Consider the following 21110-nt stretch of genomic DNA (forward strand, 5'->3'; position numbering starts at 1 on the left):
GAATTTGATTTTTATTTTTTACCCACCCTCCCTGAACCTTCCCTTTAACATTATACACGTACATTTAAAATACATATATATTTTTTTTTAATGTTCATTGCCATACATATTGGAGGGGGGGGGGGGGGGGAATCAGAGGGAGGAGAATGCACAGGCAAATAAAATATAAAATGTATAGACATGCAAGAGAAAATGCAGCTACGTACAGGCTTTCCTCAACACAAACTCAACTATGTAGTGTGAAAGAGCTGCAATTCTATTTATTAAATGTTAGTTTAACACTTCATCACTCAATTTATAAAATAAAAATGTAATTTTACCTACCATTATTGGCAGCAACAGCTTCACTTCCTCTTTGTTTACAGCCGAATATCAAGTCAATCCATTCATGCAGATGATCCGACACATGTTGGCTTTCTAGAGCTTCTCTGTTCTTTCTCAGGAAATCCTCTGGATCTAAATTCAAGTGTAAACAGAATACGTCAGGTAACAACAGCAGTACTAATTTATAGCAATCCTTGTCTGATGTATTTGCTCTCACAGGCTTAGTCAGTGAGAGCAAATAAAATAATAACAGGCTTGGTTAAAAAAAAAAAAAAATCACCCTGTACAGTACTAAAACCTCTCTCTTGCATCAATACACATTACCATCCAGATTTCTTACCTGAAGCCCATGGTGGAAGCTCCACATCATCTACTAGTCTTCCTCCCTGTCTCTTCCCCAGCTCTAGGTTCAAACTGTTCAGTAGGAAACTTCCATCATTTCCGTAAAACTCTGGAACCAACTAATGATAGCAACAGAGTTATAAAATGAATCATTAAAATAAATGTTGGGCAATGGAAAAATAAAAACTACCTCTTTAAAGTCGGTCACGCCATCTAAACAGTTTCTCCAGGTTTCTGCAATACTGAAGATAAGAAATGAAATTAGGTTATTACAGGGACATGAGTATATTTATTGCATACTGCATTTCCTGAATTGTTCCTCATCTGATTTGACACAATGAGATAAACATGAGTACATGTAGTACCAAGCCTACTTAGAGCTTTCTATTTATTGCAAAAGTGAAAAAAAACCCTGATTATTTTATGTGTGTAAGGGCTGGTTCAGACGGCGTTTTCCCGGCGTTTAGACGCAACTTTTATCGGGATCTACCGCTGTCCCATTCAAGTAAATGGGAGCATTCAAAACAAGCATTTGCAGGCCTGGCAGTAAATCCCGGCGTTGCGTCTCGAAAGCAACATGTTGCTTTCAGAGGCGCTAAACGCCGGGAAAAAAGTGTAGAGACCCGAACTGCTAGCCTTGAAGGCTTCTCAAAACCTTTCAAAAGCTAGTGTTTAAACGCCGGAGTTTGAACGTGGCGCCGAGCAAAAGCTCGGCAGAAGCCAGTGTGAACCAGCCCTAAAGGAGACAGTTGAACAGTGGTCAAATGCAGCTCTCCTGAAAAGCGAATAGAAGCCAAAACACTTGTCTGTTTCAACAGACTCGATAAGAACATAGTGCTGGAAACTTAAAATGGTAATTCAATCTCTGCCCTGGGAGCGTAATGAACTAGATTCTCCATCACACTGTCATGGCTGCAGTTAAAGTACACCTAAAGTGAGAGCGATATGAAGGCTGCTATATTTATTTCCTTTTAAACAATACTAGCCGAACTTTCATGCATCTGTCCAAATCACATACCTGTAACAAGCATGCTGCCAATCCAGTAAGACTTGAGTTAGAAACACCTCATCTGCATGCTTGTTCAGGGGTTTCAGGCTAAAATAATTAGATGCAGATGACCAGCAGGGCAGCCAGGCAATTAACATTTTTTAAAAAGAAAAAAAATACCTTGTACACGCGTGTATAAGCTGCCCCGGGCATAAAGCAGAGGTACCCATTTTTCCCTCAGAAAAGTGATTGACTCATGTATAAGCTCCCTTCTCCTTATAAATAGCTAGATGTGCCCCCAGTATGAGGCATCAACATCTCTCTGAGCCCAGTCAGTTTCTTCAAAGAGGAACATTTTCAGACAGATTTCTAGCAGCAGGACGTGAGAGCTTTCCTGCGATGCTGCATAAAGAATACCTGCAACCCCCTCTCTAACCTCCCCTCTCTCTCCCGAGAGTTCACTGCAGCCTACTGGCCTGCTCTATACAGAAATTTCTATTCACTAACAGTACGAGCGAGCATTCAATCAGCCACTCACACAACAGCTAAATTTATAAACAACACGTCGGCTCTCACCAATCTCCGCAGGAAGCCTTGGGATTCCCAGTACTGTATGGCTTGATACGCCGCTATCATCAGCGCATGGATCCCCTGACTCCTTCTCACAGGCTAATCTGTTCACAAGGGGGTGCAGCAGTGTGTCAGAGCAGCTGAAATGGTCAGGGTTTCCCTGTTGAGTAGCACTCAAGACGCCACTAGATGGCGTCAGATATGAGACTGCGAGTGCTAGGCAACAGGGAAATTCAGCGACTCTAGTGAACAGGCTGGCCTGTGTGAGAAGGGAGTTCCATGGGCCAATACCGATGATAGCAGTACCAAGGCACCCAAACGCTTGCAATAATCGGGGATCCTGAGGCTGCCTGCGGAGATTGGTGGGGGAGGCACACTTTTCAGCACAAATTTGGCTTATATGTGAGCATATACGGTATACCAGCCTCCATATCTCTCTCACTTCATGACAGCTTTAAAACTTGCCATTACAATTGCAGCTCTTAAACCGACAATAAGAATGAGATTTTGGATGTGCCATTTACCATTGCTACTACACATACAAATTAAGTCTCATAAGTTTATCTTCAGTTTAGGTTTGCTTTAAAGGACATCTGAGGTGAAAAAAAAAAAAACCATGATGAGATAAACAATTGTATCTATCCTCCTCCTAAAAATGTTTTTTTTTTTTAGTTCTCCCACAGTTGTAATTTACATTTACAATCTAATTTTTAAGTTTTTACTGTTTCATGGCTTTACAATGACACATTCATTAAGGTATGCCAGAACTACAATCTATGAACTATTGCCCCCCCCCTCCCCCCTTTATTTCTTTTTTGTTCGCAGAAGCCATTTCTTCCAGGAAAGTATTTTATGGCTGTAATTCCTTATCAGTGAGGGCTATGCTATAGTCTATAATGCAAAGAGAAGGAGGAGAGCACCTGCACTGCTGTCATACATACACTTTATTCAGACCATTGCGAAATACAATAAAAAATGTCCATATAAAAATTAGACAACACATACCATAGATTACTGTGAATGGTGTGGTGGGTGTAGGGGGTGAAGAGCAAGGCTCTGAATAAAGTGTATGACAGCAGTGCCGGCGCTCTCCTCCTCTTTGCATTATAGATACTACTGTGGCCTGAGCACGCTGAGGATTCACAGTGCACACACCACAGCTTGGGACTGTGCTGCCCCCCTCCCCCTCCCTGCATGGAAGACGACTGCTGCAGTGCCAGCATTTCTACCCTTTTATAGGACATCTGTATGCTATAGTTTTACTCGGTCCTGACCCGGACAGAAACTTTCACTTGCATACCTGATTTGTATCTTTCAGGCAGATAAAGTAAAAAAAAAAAAAAAAAAAGGAACATAGCCTAGTTGTTTGTGTGCTCGGTACTGTACATACATGTCTATCATCATGTCACCTCGTTCGTCCTTTAAAGTTGTCTGAAAGTCAGCATTTCTACTTAGCTCTAAAAGATTCCTCACGGCTTTAAACCTACTATCCCAGAACATTTTTTAGCAGAACATCACTGAAATGGTTAAACAAAGCACGCTGTCCTGCTATTCAGCTTCAAATCTGCATCCAAACTGGAGAGAAAAGTATCTTTGTTTACATTCCAATGTAGATACATTGTGTGTAACAAGTAAAAAACACTTTTTGAGAAGCTGTCTTTGTTCCAGGCACAACTCATTAGAAGATTTTAATACATAATAAAAAAATAAAATGCAATGCAGTAGTTCAGAACAAGAAAAACTACACTTTGGATGCTTGTAATTTGTAGACAAAGAATATTATTTGTGCACAAAAGCAAGTATGATAACTGCATGAATAATAAAAAAGTAGAAAAAAAAAAACACTTATTGAATGTTATGTCAGGGTTTCAGACCAGTTTAACTGGGCTATAAAAAAAAGAAAAGAAAAGAAAAAAAAAGAAAGAAAAACGAAAACATTCAGCAGCCTGGATCACTGATCACTCAGGAATAAGTGAAAGGAAAAAATAGGCTGTATACATTTTCCTGAAGTGGATGTGACCAATGTCATGTGACTGATGCTGGGCTTTGTCTTCCCACACTAGAGGTAAGCTGTTGAATATAAGTTGAATCATCAATACCACTTAACTGTTTGGAGTGGCTTATGGACAGAGCAGGACTACAACAACAACAAATAACATTTGTAAAGCGCTTTTCTCCCATGGGACTCAAAGTGCATAAGCATGGCTCCGACCATCGTGGTACAGAGGAAGAATTTTATAAGTCTGGAAATGCCAGGCTAAACAGGTGGCTTTTCAGTCTGGATTTGAATAGCTCCAAGGATGGTGCTGTCTTTACTGGGTGTGGCAGGGAGTTCCAAAAAGTAGGGGCAGCATGACAGAAGGCTCCATCTCCAGATTTTGTTTAAGGTGCACTCTGGGAGTGACCAAGTTTATAGAACTTGCTGATCTGAGGTTGTGAGAGGTGTGGTGCTTCAGCAGGTCCTTCATGTATCCAGGGCCCAGATTGTGCAGGGATTTGAATGTCAGCAGTCCAATCTTGAAGAGTATTCTCTATTCTACTGGTAGCCAGTGCAGTGAGCGAAGGATCGGTGTAATGTAACAGTGGCGAGGCTGGTTTGTTAGCTATCTGGCAGCAGCATTCTGCACTAATTGCAGGCGACACAGGTCATTTTTAGGGAGGCCAGCATAAAGGGCATTGCAGTAGTCCAGCCGTGATGTGATGAAGGCGTGGACTAGGGTTGGAAGATCCTCTGGGGGAATCAGATGTTTAATCTTTGCAATGTTCTTCAGATGAAAGGAAGATTTAACTACAGATGAAATTTGGTTTCTGAAACTCAATTCCCCATCAATTAGTACTCCAAGGCTGCGCACAAGGTTGGAGCGGTTTATGTCTGAATTCCCAATTCTGATTGGTGTTGCTTTAGGATAGAGCTGTTTTGATGGCGGGCACTGGCTTTGGACAAACAGGACCTCAGTTTTGTCAGCATTCAGTTTCAACCAGTTATCATTCATCCATGCCTGTAGCTCAGCTAAGAAAGTTTATTTTTGGGGTAGGGTCTGTTCCACCAGGTTTGAAGGACAGGTATAGCTGTGTGTCATCAGCGTAGCAGTGGTACGTCAGGCCATGACGTTGGATAAGTGTACCGAGTGGCAGCATGTAGATTGCAAACAGCAGAGGGGATAGGATTGATCCTTGTGGCACTCCGAATTGTAGAGGTGCAGGTTTGGACATTATAGGTCCTAGGGATACTCTCTGTGTTCTGTCAGTCAGGAATGATCTGAACCACTGGAGGACTGATCCACTGATGCCACAGTACTCCTGCAGTATATTCAGCAGGATTTCATGGTCAACTGTATCAAAAGCCGCTGAGAGATCCAACAGGATTAGGATGGAGCATTCCCCTCTATCCCTTGCCATGAGCAGGTCGTTGCAGACTTGGATGAGGGCTGTTTCACAGCTGTGGTGTTTCTTAAAGCCAGATTGTAGAGGGTCCAGGATGTTTACTGACAGCCTGGTTTCAAGTTGCCGATAGACAGCCTTTTCAATAACTTTACCTAAGGGGAGGTTGGAGACAGGTCTGTAGCTGCTCATAGCATCTGGATCCATGGAAGGTTTTTTAAGAAGGGGCTTGATGATTCCTTCTTTTAGAGAGGTAGGAAACCTCCCTGCTTGCAGAGAGCAATTTACTATTTTGTGAAATGCTGGACGAAGCAGGTCAGGGCATTTCAGCATATGTTTAGTTGGTCCAGGGTCCAGGTCGCAGGTTGTCTGGCGGAGGCGACGGAGGATGTCTGAGATCTCTTCCTCACTAATACTTTTGAAGTCAGTCCAGGGTGTTAGGACTACGAGTATGTGGGTTACTTTTATATAGGTGAAGGATAACTTTGTTAAATAAAAGTAAAAATGTATGCTTTTATTCACTTTCTCCCTGTTAAACATTACACTGGAGTAGAAAAAGTGCAAAAAAAAAAAAAAAAGTTATGACAAAATCAGGTGAAGCACTTAATTTGATGGTAATATGGGGGGTGCACCCACAGCAATGTTAATTGGGGCTATAGTGGCACCCAGTGTATAATTTGGTAATACCAGGTCTTCAAATTTTCAGGGTGCCTTTTTTAAATGTATGCAAATCAGGAAGCTGCAGAAATTTTTTTTTTTTTTTTCATACCAAATCTTTATAGGTTCTCTTTAAAAGCAGAATATAACCCAGCATTTCAACTTTGCTCTAAAACATTATTTACAGCATATTATATGCAACCAGCATTTATTTTTATTTTACTAGACCAGCATTGGAAGGGTTACACACAGAGCTTTAGGCTGGTTTCACAGTGGGACGTTACAGGCGCACCTTAGAGCAGCCTGTAATGCAGCCCCCCGCACAACAATGAAAAATCAATGGGCTGTTCACGGTGCCCACGTTGCATTACTCAGTAACGCTGCATCATAACAGAACGTACTGCATGCAGTACTTTATAAGCGGCAGAGCCGCATTAGACTGCTTGCACATGCGCTGTAATGTTGGGGAGGAGCAGAGAGCGGCCAAGCACATTGGCTAATTAATATTCACTGCACTTAGTGACGTGCAGTGTTTACTTCCTGGAGCGGCCGCTCTGTGCGGCGATTGGCCGGGCGGGACCACGTGATGCCGCATGCGTCCAAGAGTGCGCATCACGGACGCCAGAGTGAGCTGCACAACGCGGCTCACTCTGACGTCCACATTAGAGAGCACCAGGCGTTGCGTTAGGGGCAGGTTAGGCGACCATAAGGTCCCCTAAAATGCAATGTCCTGGTGTGAAACCAGCCTTAAAGTTCCGTGGAGAGATATGCAGACGCATCCGAAGTTTAGATAGATACATTTAAGTAAACACAATGTAACACGTGAGGAATGTGACACTCTCTGACTGTCCAGCAGCTCCTGCACAGTCAGAGTGAGTCACATTCCTCACTTGTTACATTGTGTTTACTTAAATGTATCTAACAAGTGAGGAATGTGACTCACTCTGACTGTGCAGGAGCTGCTGGACAGTCAGAGAGTGTCACATTCCTCACGTGTTACATTGTGTTTACTTAAATGTATCTATCTAAACTTCGGATGCGTCTGCATTTCTCTCCACGGAACTTTAAATCTCTGTGGATAACCCTTCCAATGCTGGTCTAGTAAAAAAAAAAAAAAAAAATGCTGGTTGCATATAATATGCTGTAAATGTTTTAGAGCAAAGTTGAAATGCTGGGTTATATTCCGCTTTAAGAGAATGCCTTTCATTGTAGTTACAACATAATTTGTAATGTTATCATCATGTCCTGCCAACACAACACTGACCTGTTGAACATTCTGTCTGCATGGTCAAACTTTCCATTCTGGATGCAGAGCATGTGTTCTGGGGCTGCAAAAAATTCAATCATTTTATGTATTTTAATAGAATGTCAAAGCCATAAGTTAGCATGTAGGCGTACATGACTCAATCTGGACATTTAGAACATTAAAAATACATATAACCCTTTCACAACCCTTTTTTTGGACCATGAAACACACCTGACTGTGATGCTATGTGTGACATATGGAGGGCAGGGTAGCCTTCTTGGCAATCTTAGCCAATTAGACTGCTGTGTGTGAAATGTCAGTAAGCAGACTGAAATGCAATTGTATGTAAAGTGTATGTATTTGCATTTAACTGCTTGAGGACCACAGGCTTACACCCCCTAATGACCAGGCCATTTTTTACAATTCTACACTCTGCAGCTTTAACAGTGTGCTGCACGGCCATACAACTTAGCACACAAATTAATCTGCCCTCCTTTTCTTGCCATCAACAGAGCTTTCTGTTGGTGGCATCTGATTGCTGCTGCAAATTTTATATATATTTTTTTATTTTAAGGATTTTTTAATTTTTTTAATGTATAAAAATGTTTTTTTCCTCCTATCCTACCTCCCTACCCTCCTAGAGCCAATCAGTGAGCTCGCCTCTCATAGGCATCAGGCTATGAGAGCGATCAGTTTGTCAGCCGCTCCAGGGGACAGCTAAGTGACAGAGCTGTCCCCCGTACAGTGTTGCAAGGGATCACAGCGCTGTACATATACATACAGGCTCTTTTTTTTTTTTTAAACATCCTGCCAGCCATAATCGGGGGCAGGCAGGCTGATCACGGAGCTCTGCATCGTGTCTCGGGAGGGATTGATCATGCATGCGCACAAGCTTTCCCTGCTAATCTCCACCCAGGACTTGACGACCATCGGCCGTCACAGAGTTGTTAATTTCCTTTGAAGAGTGCTGTAGTGCCATTTGAATATCACCTAGCCAACTTCCCCATTCATTAAATAAGATACAAATAAGAAGATCAGATGGGTGAAATGTACTGTAACTAGACAGAGGTGTATAGTGAAGCATATTCAAATCACTGTCAAATAGGAACCAGTCTGAAACAACATGAATAGACAGTGCTGTCTGGTGTGTCCTCCACATCTATATTTAGGTTTCTGAACATCCCATTTATACATTAGATTTAAAAAAAAAAGCATAGTTGACAGAATGCTGCCTCACCAACTCTGACCAAGTAGAACAGTACATATCCTGGGGAAGAGTAGTGGCTGCCATATATGAATTTTGGATCAGGCATTTCATGGTAACGCTTCTAAAATAAAAAAAAATAAATAATAATAATTAGAGCAATGAAATATATGAAACTTTTAGATAAAAAAAAATAACTGTTGCCTAGTTGTAAATTTTACAGTCAGTAATACTGTGGGTGCAGCGACAATACCATCCAAGCAATCACAGCCTGGAGCAAGTGTCAATGAAAATTTACCCGCTGCGCAAAGTGCCCCCAAATCCACTGATATGTGTGTGTGTGTGTGTGTGTGTGCGTATGTGCGCGCAGTGTTCTCCCTAGAAATATTTTCCAGCCGGGTGGCATGAAAAAGTAGCCGGGTGGCATGAAAAAGTAGCCGGGTGGGGCAATATGAGAGAATGCAGGGCTGGTGCTTCTGTGCGCAACTCTGCTTACACCATAGGAGGAGGTGAGCTGATGACAGGCGGGTGCTCACCAAAACTAGCTGGGTGGCCCACCCGGCTAAAAGAGCCTAGGGAGAACACTGTGTGCGCGCATGCACGAAATTCGATTTACTTACCTGGGGCTTCTTCCAGCACCTAGCAGTCTATCAAATCCCTCCCTGTAGTTACATTTCCCTCCAGGATGCTGTTGGCCACTCTAAAAGATCCCCACCCCCAACAGCTGTGTTCGTGGGCTACTATGCATCTGCACACTAGGGATTATCACAGATATGCAAATTGTTCCGAGTTGATGCAAACGTATGCACATTTTTATGCAAATGTATGCAGCTTGAAAATGAACCAATCAATTTAAACCTGGGTTTAAATTGATTGGACCATTTTCAAACTGCATACATTTGCATAAAAATGTGCATAATTTCAGAACAATTTGCATCTCATTGATCATCCCTACTGCACACTTTTCTCAGTCCCACTTCCGTGACCAGAAGCATACTGACCTTCCGCAGTTCACAAAGACTTAATCTGCGCAAGTGCAGAACACCATAGCCCAGGAGGGCAGCTGACCTATAGTGAGGGACTCAATACAGTCATAGGTGCTAGAAGAAGCCACCAGTAAATTTATTTATCTATGTAATAAAAATAAAGTGCAAGCAATTTCTTAAAATATTACATACCAACAGTCTTTCAAGTCTATCTTTATTCAAAGCTCCAATGGGTTTACTCAGGTCTCTGAAAGTTTCGGGAATGGTTAAATCTTTAACAGAAAAACAAATGCATTCTTAGTTAATAGTCTGCAGACAGTAAAGAGCATTCTTTAAAGGAAAACTACACACAACGATGTTCAGTCATGACACGAAGTTTCACCAAACATGCAGCCGTACTCACTCGGCCATACCTAGTGCAGCGCTTGTATAGTCTTCAATGATCCAAGGAAACACAGGATACTGGGAGAGATCATTGCAACTCCGGTCTGCCAGGCTATTAAGATGTAACAGATACTGGTAATTGGAGATATGACCCATCTGCCACTGAAGCATATAGCTGTCTGCAGTATGCTCCGTCACGTGATTCTCTGCAAGAAACATGAGACACAGCCATTATTTTCAATGTCATCTTCCTACTGCGCTATTCTCTTAGTTCAGATGATTGAAAAACAATAAGCTCATTGAGTGATGTGCCACAAATAAAATGTTTTGGGAAATCTATTCCTACGTAGCAATCTTTAATATAAGGAAGAAAGGCAGCTCGATGGGATACGCAGTCTCTGGCACCATCCTCACAGCACTTGAGGTTTTCAGTGTGGGGCTATCAATGCCAAAACTGCTTTAAAAACACAGATAAGAGTGTTACATTTCTATTTTAATAATGGCCATGCATTGGCGTGTCCAGCCTGATGACCTTTGTGGTAAATCCAGGGGAAGGATGAAAGCATTTGTTGGCTAGTCCCCAGAGATAATTTCTTGAGAAGAAATCATGATAAAAAAACATGTAATTGACCTGGGTAGAGGATTAAATTTGTAAGTCTATGATTGGCTGGATGCAGCCATTTGGTCAGGGCTCACTTAACTTCTGTGAAGGCTAAAGCAGGAAGCAGAAATGAGACCTGATCACATGATTACAATATGGGGCCTGTTTAGAAAGACGTGGCAATGTGCTAACAGATTGATATTTATTTCTTAACCTACTTGAAAGATCTAACATTCGAAGGAATGATCTGAACACATTTCTCTGTCCATCCTAAACAATGGTATGGATATGGCCCTCTGGGAATGTAGCTGGACAACCCTGACCTATGGGATTGCAAAGATCGTCAGCACACCATTAGTCAAAAGCACATCAAATTTATTGTGCCAGTTTCCACAAGATGGACCAACAATTGTTTCGGGGCCACGCAGGGTCCCCCTTTATCAAGGCATGTGGTTAGGCATGTGTGTAACCACATGCCTTGATAAAGGAGGACCCTGCGTGGCCCCGAAACAATTGTTGGTCCATCTTGTGGAAACTGGCACAATAAATTTGATGTGCTTTTGACTAATGGTGTGCTGACGATCTTTGCAATTTTGGACTTTGATTGTGACGTTGCCCATGTCACCTCGTCAAGCACCCATAAACAAGTGGATGGTGTGCCGACTTCTTTTTGTGATTTTGCTGACCTATGGGATGGTTGCAAAGTCTAGAAGCCCAATAAGAGAGGACACTAGCTCAAGAGAACCTGACAAAACCAGGCCCATAGTAACACGCAGAATAATTACTTCCCGATATGGCAATGGGTGATCAATTAATCTGGTACTCAGTTGCAGAGATCCCACCACTGAAATACACTTATGAGCAATTTTAAATTCCAAGCATCTAGCAAAGACTGACACTAAAGTCCTGGCAGGACTCAGGTAACCAAGGACACTAAAAAGGTCTACCCAAGTAACTGGCTGCATAATTCTACAACAGTAGTAGACATACAACATACTGAAATGTTTTTTTTCCAGATTTTAACAGTTTTAGTATTACTGTTAGGAATAAAATTTAAATTGAAAATTCAAACCTATGTAAGCAGCAATGAAGTAGTAAAGTCCATCACGATCTTTAGGATTGTAAAATTTAAGGTATATATCTGAACACAAGTCATTCTCAGTGCAAAATACTTCCAGGCCCTAAATAAGGAAACAAAAAGTGAATAATACACAAACACACACACAAATAATAATAATTTGAAAAAAAAAATTAAAACGCACGACACAGCTTCATTTTTATCATAGCTTCCTTATTTGGCTGTCCCTAAAACAGATCACCATATTAAAAACCCAGTTCCTAAGGTCCTAAAAGTTTACTCCACCTTAAACATAATTCCTCCCCTTAAAGTGAACCTCCAGACTAAAAATCGACTCAGCAGCACTGAAAAGGCTTGGTGTTTCTTTAACAGTTTCACAGAATCAGAACTTTGTTTCTCTTATACAAGCCTCATTTTTAGCCGCACAGAAGAAAACTGCCTGGGCATTTTTCCCCTGATGCTGTGCAAAGCATGATGGGATTTCTGAAGTTGTTGCTCTCGTTCTGCTGTTTTGATGCAAAAAAAAATTTCTTACATTTTGAATTTGACATTTGAAGCCTAGCGCATGCAGCTGGGAGGGGTTATCAGGACACAGGACAGTTGGAACTGTGTCTCCTGCTCCCTGTCACCTCCTTTCAACCCAAAAAAATGGCTTCCCCAATGACAAAGATGGCAGCCCCCATGAATCACAAACATTTGCCTTTTCTTTTAAAACAGGGTTAGTAAGAGATTATATTACATATCTATTCTAATTAACATAACTAATGTAACTTAAAGAGAATCTGTACTCTAATATTCTTACACTAAAAAGCATACCATTCTATTCCTTATTTTCTCCTGTGCCCCTCTGTGCTGTTTCTGCCACTCCCTGCTGCAATCCTGGCTTGTAATTAACAGTTTTAGGCAGTGTTTACAAACAAACTAACCGGCTTGTGATAGGCTCACATAAACAGAGTGTGTGAGTCATACAGAGTATGCAGGGGGCCTGCAGAGGGTGTGTATCGCTTCTATCCAATCACAAGCAGCCTTGCACATTCCACACATTCAAGCCTTAGCCCGGCAGACACGACAGAGGAAAGGAGATAAGATTTATTACAGAGACAGTGCAATTAGGAAAGGCTGCAGTAAGCCAGAGCACATTAGAACAGGCATAGGAACTTATAGGATAGAAGAACTAAGGCTGAAAAATTTGTTACAGAGTCTCTTTAATGACAGTATGTTTTTTTAGGCTGAAGTTCCCCTTTAACCTCTCCATTTAAAGGGAACCTGAGGTGAGAGGGGTATGGACACTTCCATATTTATTTACTTTTAAACAATACAGTTGCCTGGCAGTCCTCATCTTTTAGCCAGAGACCCTAAACAAGCATGCAGTAGATTAACCCTCCTGGCGGTTTGCAAAAAAATCGCCAGGGGGCAGCAAATCTTTTTTTTTTAATTTTTTTTTTTTTTTTTCATGTAGCGAGACAAAGTCTCGCTACATGATAGCCGCTGCTCAGCGGCATCCCCCAAGCCCCTCCGATCGCCGCCGGCGATCGGAGATCCGGAGATCCCGTTCAAAGAACGGGATCTCCTGGAGGGCTTCCCCCGTCGCCATGGCGACGGGCGGGATGACGTCACCGACGTCATCGACGTCGTGACGTCAGAGGGGACTCCGATCTGCCCCATAGCGCTGCCTGGCACTGATTGGCCAGGCAGCGCACGGGGTCTGGGGGGGGGGGCGGCCGCGGCGAGAGGAATTGCGGCGGATCGGCGGGTAGCGGCGGCGATCGGGCACTGCACGCAGCTAGCAAAGTGCTAGCTGCGTGCAGCAAAAAAAAAATTATGCAAATCGGCCCAGCGGGGCCTGAGCGGTGCCTTCCGGCGGCATAGCCCGAACTCAGTTCGGGCTTACCGCCAGGAAGGTTAAGGACTCAGCTGACTCAGGTTTTGCTTATATGCTTATTCCAGGGTTTTGACTCAGACACTACTTATACCAGAAGATCAACAGGGCTGCCAGGCAACTGGCATGGTTTACAAGGAAATAAATATGGCATCTTCCATATCCCTCTCATCTCTGGTTCCTTTTAAAGTTAACCCCTTTCTCACACCCAGCAATAACTTACTGAATAATAAAAGTAACCTCCCCCATCCTAACCCTGAGCACTAAACCTTAGCAACTGTAAGGTATAGAGTTCTGATTCCCCCCAGACAACAGTCCCTGTACACGTGCACAAGGCTTACGAAAGGGTGAGATACCCCTGAGAGGCGTACGTGAGGAATCGCCGCCGGGAGACTTGGCCGCAGGATACAGCCGGTATGGCTTATCCTGCTCCTGCACAAGTTCCCAGCAACGTTAAATACTATTCCTCTTCTAGGTTGACGTGGATGGTGGGGAATGATGCAATACAGCTTCCAGCAATTGTTAAAGGCCGAATTATAGTGTTTTATAAGTAACTTAAGCTCAGTCTTCTGACAGCGCCGAAGTTACTCACTGTGCGCTGCTATAGCCGTAATTTCTATTACGGTCTATGGTGGCGCCGGCTGTGCCCAAGTCTCCTGCGCTGGATTGGAAGTGTTCGCCCTGAGAGGAATTTATTGCCATTTAAACCCCACTGGTTTAATGAACAAGCGACACTCATGCTAACCTAAAAAAAAAAAAAAAAACACATATGTAAGTAGATAAATACTACTTCTACTTACATAACAGATGTATTGTGCTATCCACGTAATGATTCCTGTGAATTTTATAAAAGAAAAGCAGAAAACCCTATTCTAGGCAGTGGCCATCTTGCCAAGCTAATGCTGACATCATGTCCTCCCTGACTCTTGTTTTCTCCCCCTCCCTTCTCTTGCTCATTGTATATTCATTAGCTGCCCTCCTCCCAGAGTCTTCAGACACTCCCACTGAGGTGTGTACTAACAACTGCACTGTCTTTTTTTTATTTACACATCCAATCCCTGAGTCACCTCAGCCTTGTTTGTAAACACAAGTAATCAGATGGTGTTTCTGATAAGCAGCTAGGCAGGGAAATAAATGGAAGAGGAGGAATATATTATAGATAAAAATAACTCCCAGCATTCAACTCTTTGGCACTAGGGCCAGTGCTCCTAAAGTATGTGATAACTACAAACCATAACAGTAGAAAAAGTTTTGCAAGTTTTGAATGCAGGATTAGCATCTTTATCACTTAATACACTCAGACCAGTTGCTGTTGAAATTTGATTTTTATGGGGACAATACCTCTTTAAAGGGAACCTGAACTGAGTAAAATTACTTAAAATAAACACATGATGTAGCTGCAAATGAATATTAAATACTTACCTCACCATCAGTTCCTCTCAGAAGCTCACCATTTTCTTCTTACAGTGATCCCTTCCAGTTCTGACAATAATTTGTCAGAACTGAAATATACCAGTTGCTGTCAGTTACAACTGAATGTGCAAGGTAAAGTCCATGTTTCCCTATGGCTCAAGTCGGTGATATTACAGTTTAATAGTGTGCTGACCATGAAGCTGTTATGGGGTAATGTCCATTTTAAAAATAGAGGACAGAGAATTCCATTGATCACATTGGACAGATGGGACACACAGGAGAGGAGAAAGAGATTGATGAGAAGACTACATGGGAGGTAAGTATGACCTGTGTATGCTTATTTTGACTTTTTATTTTCAGTTCAGGTTCTCTTTAAGAAGCATTATTGATACAAAAGGAAAACAGCCCATTAATCCATCATGGCAAACGTACTTACCACAGGCATTAGCATATGTCTCCTTTTGTATATCCTTCGAATATCAGCCAGGCTTATGTGAACTACAGGTTTCTAGAAATAAAAAAAAAAAAAAATTAAAAAAAAAATACATACATATAAACAAACATCATATTAAGTTAATGTTTAGTGCTAAACACAGTAACAGAAAAGCTTTCCTCCTCCTCCTCCTCCTATTCACAGTTTATTTTCCTGATCTTTAAAGGAGAAGGTACACATGATTAATGAATACCCAGTCAGATTAGGCATTATTACTAATTTTACACAACACAATCATCTTCTGTGTTGATGAACATAGTAAGAAAAAACATGAGTATATAAAAATAAAGACACTGGTACATAATACAGAGTTGCTAGAAAAAACAAACATCACTGACCAATACAGTGTGATTAGCAAAAAATAAGTTTTTGCCCTTTTGCCAAGAGCAGGCGATTTTCAAAATCGTCCTAAAAAAGCATGTGCAATGATTCTCTATGAGAGAGAGTTCACATCTGAGCGGTTTGTTTCCGGTCCGCTCAGCAAAGTGCTGCCTGTACCTTTTTTTGAGGCGATTCCGCCTCAATGGAAGGTATAGGAAAAAGCAAAACGCTCACAAAATCGCTTTGTGCAGCAATTGCGTTCTCATTTTTAGGAATAAATACATTTTTTTAAATTATTTTCCGGGTCAAAGAGTTCACTTCCTGACTTGCATCAGGGAGTGAATAAAAAAACGCTCTGGAAAAGTGCTTTTAACAAAAATGCACCGCCCACCCAAGCGCCGGGAGCCGCCCCAAAAAAATAGCGTCAAAAACCGCCCAATGCAAATGCTAACACGATCACAGCGCAATGTGAACAAGCCCTAACTGTACACATTAGGCTTACAATTTAGTGAATTTGCCCTGTTCTATGCACAATGCTGACATCACCAGCATAATGGCAGCTACCAAAAACAACAACAGAAATGAAGTAGCTGCAAAAGCATACTCCGAATAAATGAAACCTCATCTGCATCTGGAAGCATCTTATCTGTTACTTCCACAAGCAGACAAGGTCACATTTATATGAAGTATGCGTAAAATAAAGGTTTGCCTTATAATTAAGTCGTGTGTTTATGAGTATGTGACATGCAAACTGCAGTAATGAAAAGCAAGTGGTCCTATTTAGGATTACTAAATTAAGAACAACCAATGACTGGTTTCTAAGGGCTGGTCCAGGAGTTCCCAAAAATTCCAGCTTACATGCAAATTTAATTCAAACTGTACACAGCTTGGCATTGGGCCAATCAAAATCAGCAGGTAGTGTGTTTGACTAGCCCAATGCCAAGCTCTATATAATTTCCATTCAATCTGCATGTAAGCCAACGCAACTCACTGACCAGCACTATTGGCTCTTATTAGTTACTGCCATCTACATGTGATTATACCAATAAGCTTGCTAGTTTTTCCCCCTCTAAGGGTACGTTTCCACTGTAGCGTTACGTTTTCGCCTGCAAAAAATCGTATAAGATTTTTCTGATTGGTGAAAATTCGCATGTAAATTTGTACGCGTTTTTATGCGAATTTTCGTATGCGAAAATTCGCATTAGTTACATATGCATAATCTGCCTAGTAACAGCTTAGTCATGACTGCTGACAACTTCCTGTAACCATGGATCTAATGCGAATTTTCGGGCAAGTAACGCGAAAATTCGCATTGCCTATACAAAGCATTGTATGCGAATCGTACGCGATGTCCGAAAAAATGATACAGGACCTCAGATTTTTTCACGCGTACGAACGCTAACGAAAATTCGCATAGAGTGGAAACAGCTGCATTGACTAACATTAGTTTTAAAATCTATGCGAATTTTCTGAGCAGAAAAACTGACACAAAACGCACAAGTGGAAACCTAGCCTAACTAGATGACAACATAAGGACTCTGCCATATACCCATTAAATGCATACTAGTTTATATTTGACAGACTATTACCTTAAAGAGCCAGTATATATCAACATAGTAGAATGCAGTAGAATTTCCTGGTTTCAGCATCAGAAACACTTCCCAGATCTATATATTGCTGTGTATTGGCATGTAGCCCCGCCCTCCCACTGATGGCAAGCCTAGACTCATTAGCTATGTGCCCTCCTCCTCGCAGTGCACTCTGGGAGAGCAGGTGTTTTTTCTATTCAGCTCAGAACACACAACACCCAATCATTCCTAAGCCAGCAAATCGCAAATCCAATTTCCGATTCGGATTTGCAATTTTCACCGAATGCTAGCAACACAAGAAGAAAAACGCAGGGAAAAAGAGAAAAAAACGCAGCAAGCAAGACTTTTTTTCCTTTTTAAATCTCATAAAAAATTCGGAATCGCATGTAAAAAAAAAAAAAAAAAGCATCAAAATCGGAAATGGGAACTGCATATAGTGTAAAAGAACCCTCAGGAAAGAGCTAACAATAGGAAGACTGACTAAATAGTTTATAAATTAACATTGGGGAAAAAAGAAGGCATTTTATTCATTACATTATTTTCACTCCAGTTTCTCCTACAGTCAGCATTATATAATATATGTTCTTACAGGATAGCTGTTCAGTGGTTGAAAATAGAGGTATTTATCCGTAATGCACACGTGTCCTGGATTGGTGACCAGTGGGGTTACCATTTCGGCTATACACTCCATATGGGAGGTCTCGGACACACTCTGAAAGCTGTGTTAGGAGGAATACAAGGACAATTATTGGAAAATGACCATAGCAGTAGATCTATCAAACTAAGTAACAGTATACTGAAAACTTTCACCAACCTGTTTTTATCAAATGATGTTCTCGCTAAACGCGACTGTAAGATTGCAGTTATCTAACACCAGAAGAGACAGATTTTATATTTGATGCTATGAAATCAAAGCCTTAGCCACAGTTCCCTTGTAACACATTTTCAAATCTTACCATTGCTGTCTGGTCTCCAAGTTTCTCCAGGCGGGAGGCCCTTTGAAGCTGCAAGTGTGGAGAGAGATTTGTATCATTACATTACAAAGATAGATCCTAATGCCACAATAAACACAACAAGGCTGTACCTCAACGATTTACTACATGTTGACACAACAGGCGACAGAATTTATTTTGAAGGTTTCATTGCTTATTTCAGTTTAATTAAAAACATATCCTGCCAGTATTTTTAAAGGACAGCTGTTTCTATTTTACTGCCTGAAAGCGTTCATTTTCAGGCATGCAAGTGACAACTTTTGTCTTGTCGGTACCTTGTTGGGAATATAGTGAATCTCACTGATAAGCAAATTGCACCCATACAAAAACTTTTCCTGGCAGAGTACAAATTCTGAAGGTAGGGGAGAGATAGAGAAATAGTTAATGTACTTTAACTCTGGGACACTTAATAGACTGCCTTTGAATAGATGATAAAACGTTCAATCTACTTTGTAAATGTTTAAATATAAAACAAAACCAAGGGATATCTAAAAAAGTCATTTTTAGGAGTAGGAGGTTAAATACAATTGTTTAGCTAATGTATCCCTATGGATACATTCACACTGCAACGTTTGTGATCGTCATCAATCGCAAACACGCTGCATGCAAAGTTTCAGGGCGATTGCGCTTTGATTCTCCTTCTATTGAACAGGAATCAAGCCCAAATCGAGCTGAATTGCGAGATTTTGCCTGCAAATTGCGATCGCTGGGGGCAAACAGCGCTCCAAATGCCGAGTGTGAACTAGCCCTTAGCTGTATTTTTAAAAACAGCAAGTCCACGTACCTAAATCTATCTTTATATCTTCTTCATCCAAGTCCCTACATAACCTGCACTAATCCGAGGAGGTGGAGGATTGCCAGCTGGACTGGACTGTATCACATGACTAGTTCTAGTAGTCATCAGTCAGACACTATAAGCCTAAAGTGGACCTGAACTCATGCACGGGACACAAGAAAAACACAGATTAATCCACTCTGTTTGTGTTTAGAGTGAAGAGTCTGTCTAATGCCCCCTTCAGCTGCATGTAATCACAATTGTAATTTGATCTCAGCTGTGTCAGAACAGGAAACTCAGCAGCCTCAGCTAATTTGTAAACACAGAATGTTAGCCCTTTGTCTGCTTCCTTGAAAGCAGGTAGTAGACACACTGCAGATTATAGCAGGAGTTCTATGGGCTGTAACAAAGAAATTGTCCTGTTTACAGATAAAACGCTCAACAGTAAATACACAAGTCCTTTATAACTACCTAATGGCCAATTGGCCAAACTAATGGCCAAACTACCTAAACGCCAATTGGCATCAAGTCTTGGAGATGCAGTTTCCAGTTCACGGAACTGAGCTACGTGAGTAGCCTGCTAGCCGCCGATCGCGGCTAGCAGGCTGTTTGTAAACGAAAGGGGAAAGATATCCCCTTTGTTTACAAGCGTACAGCGCTGCGGTCTCCAGCAGCGCTGTACGAGATCGGCCATCCCCGGCCTCTGAGAGCCTGGTCGGTAAGGGGGTTTAACACTGTGTTCCTTAAGTGGTTAATGTCCATCAGATAGAAATTCAGATGTTTTCCAAATGCCTTCATCTCCAGCATATCCTCAAAAAAAGGGAAAAAAAAAAAAAAAAAAAAAACTATTGCACATAGTGAAGCACTGTTATTAAACCATAAAGCCACTGTACTGCACGTCCACCCAGTAAGCCTCCACAGCACCAAAACCTGACAAAAGTAACAAAGAAATGTTTTTTTCTTTAAAGGTTATTATGCTGTTGCTTATCTTTTAGAGCAGAGAAGAAGATTGAGTTCAGGTCCGCTTTAATTACAATGTATTATGTACACAAGCAGAAGAGCCTGTGGAACAACTTGTAATACAGCCCAATGTCCTGAAAAGTAAATAGAAGGCAATACACATTTATCTGGCTGAGAACCCACTATCGATAAGGTTCTAGTGCTGAAAAGCTCAAAGAGTCATTACTTCTGTTTGTTTTGCAGCTGAATGATGCCGATTTTACACCAGACTGTCAAAGCTGCTGTTTACAACTTAAAAATGTAGCCGCCAAGCTTAACCACTTTGTCCTCCTTGACGTATAAAAACGTCGAGGACAGGAGCGCTCCCGCGGCCGATCGCGCGCGTGCACTCCAGGCCGCGGATTCGGTAGCCCAGGAAGCAATGTATTGGGCTATGGTGCCCGATCACGGATTCCTCTCCCCCGCTGAAAAAGCGACAGCTTCTCTCGGAAGCTACGCTTTTTCTGAAGCTATGTCCCTCTAAGCGTACATTGTACGCTTAGAGTGACGTCATGTAAACAAAATCGAGATTGCCATCTTGTGGCCAAAAAGTAAAACTACAAGTAAAAGTAAAAAAACATTACAATACACAAATATTTCCCCAAATAAAACACTATTTATATCCCACCCTCCCAAAAATGCCCACATAAAATGTTTAATAAAAAAAAAAAAAAAAAAACATTATAAAAAAAAAAAAAAAAAAAAAAAAAAAAAAATTTACCTAAGGGTCTAAACTTTTTAAATATCTATGTAAAGATGAAATATTTCTCTCTATTTTTTTTTATAAGCTTGTAAGTAGTGATGGATGCAAAACAGAAAAAATGCTCTTTTATTTCCAAATAAAATATTGTCGCGATACATTGTGATAGGGACATAATTTAAACGGTG

General features: G+C 41.4%; 1 protein-coding gene across 1 annotated transcript in view; it reads right to left on the bottom strand.

Moving 5' to 3' along the window:
- NSMAF (neutral sphingomyelinase activation associated factor) overlaps nucleotides 1-21110 on the bottom strand; it is a 112997-nt gene that overhangs the window by 41791 nt on the left and 50096 nt on the right. The window contains exons 8-19 of the mRNA XM_068237426.1: nucleotides 18413-18460; nucleotides 18271-18323; nucleotides 18046-18175; nucleotides 15490-15561; nucleotides 11756-11864; nucleotides 10112-10288; nucleotides 9891-9970; nucleotides 8746-8836; nucleotides 7527-7590; nucleotides 857-908; nucleotides 665-785; nucleotides 325-456 (exon numbers count right to left, since the gene is read on the bottom strand). Of these exons, the coding sequence (XP_068093527.1) occupies nucleotides 325-456; nucleotides 665-785; nucleotides 857-908; nucleotides 7527-7590; nucleotides 8746-8836; nucleotides 9891-9970; nucleotides 10112-10288; nucleotides 11756-11864; nucleotides 15490-15561; nucleotides 18046-18175; nucleotides 18271-18323; nucleotides 18413-18460 (1129 nt within the window). The remainder of the gene's footprint in view (nucleotides 1-324; nucleotides 457-664; nucleotides 786-856; nucleotides 909-7526; nucleotides 7591-8745; nucleotides 8837-9890; nucleotides 9971-10111; nucleotides 10289-11755; nucleotides 11865-15489; nucleotides 15562-18045; nucleotides 18176-18270; nucleotides 18324-18412; nucleotides 18461-21110) is intronic.

This window comes from Hyperolius riggenbachi, chromosome 5 (genome assembly GCF_040937935.1).
Source record: "Hyperolius riggenbachi isolate aHypRig1 chromosome 5, aHypRig1.pri, whole genome shotgun sequence".
Lineage (NCBI taxonomy): Eukaryota > Metazoa > Chordata > Amphibia > Anura > Hyperoliidae > Hyperolius > Hyperolius riggenbachi.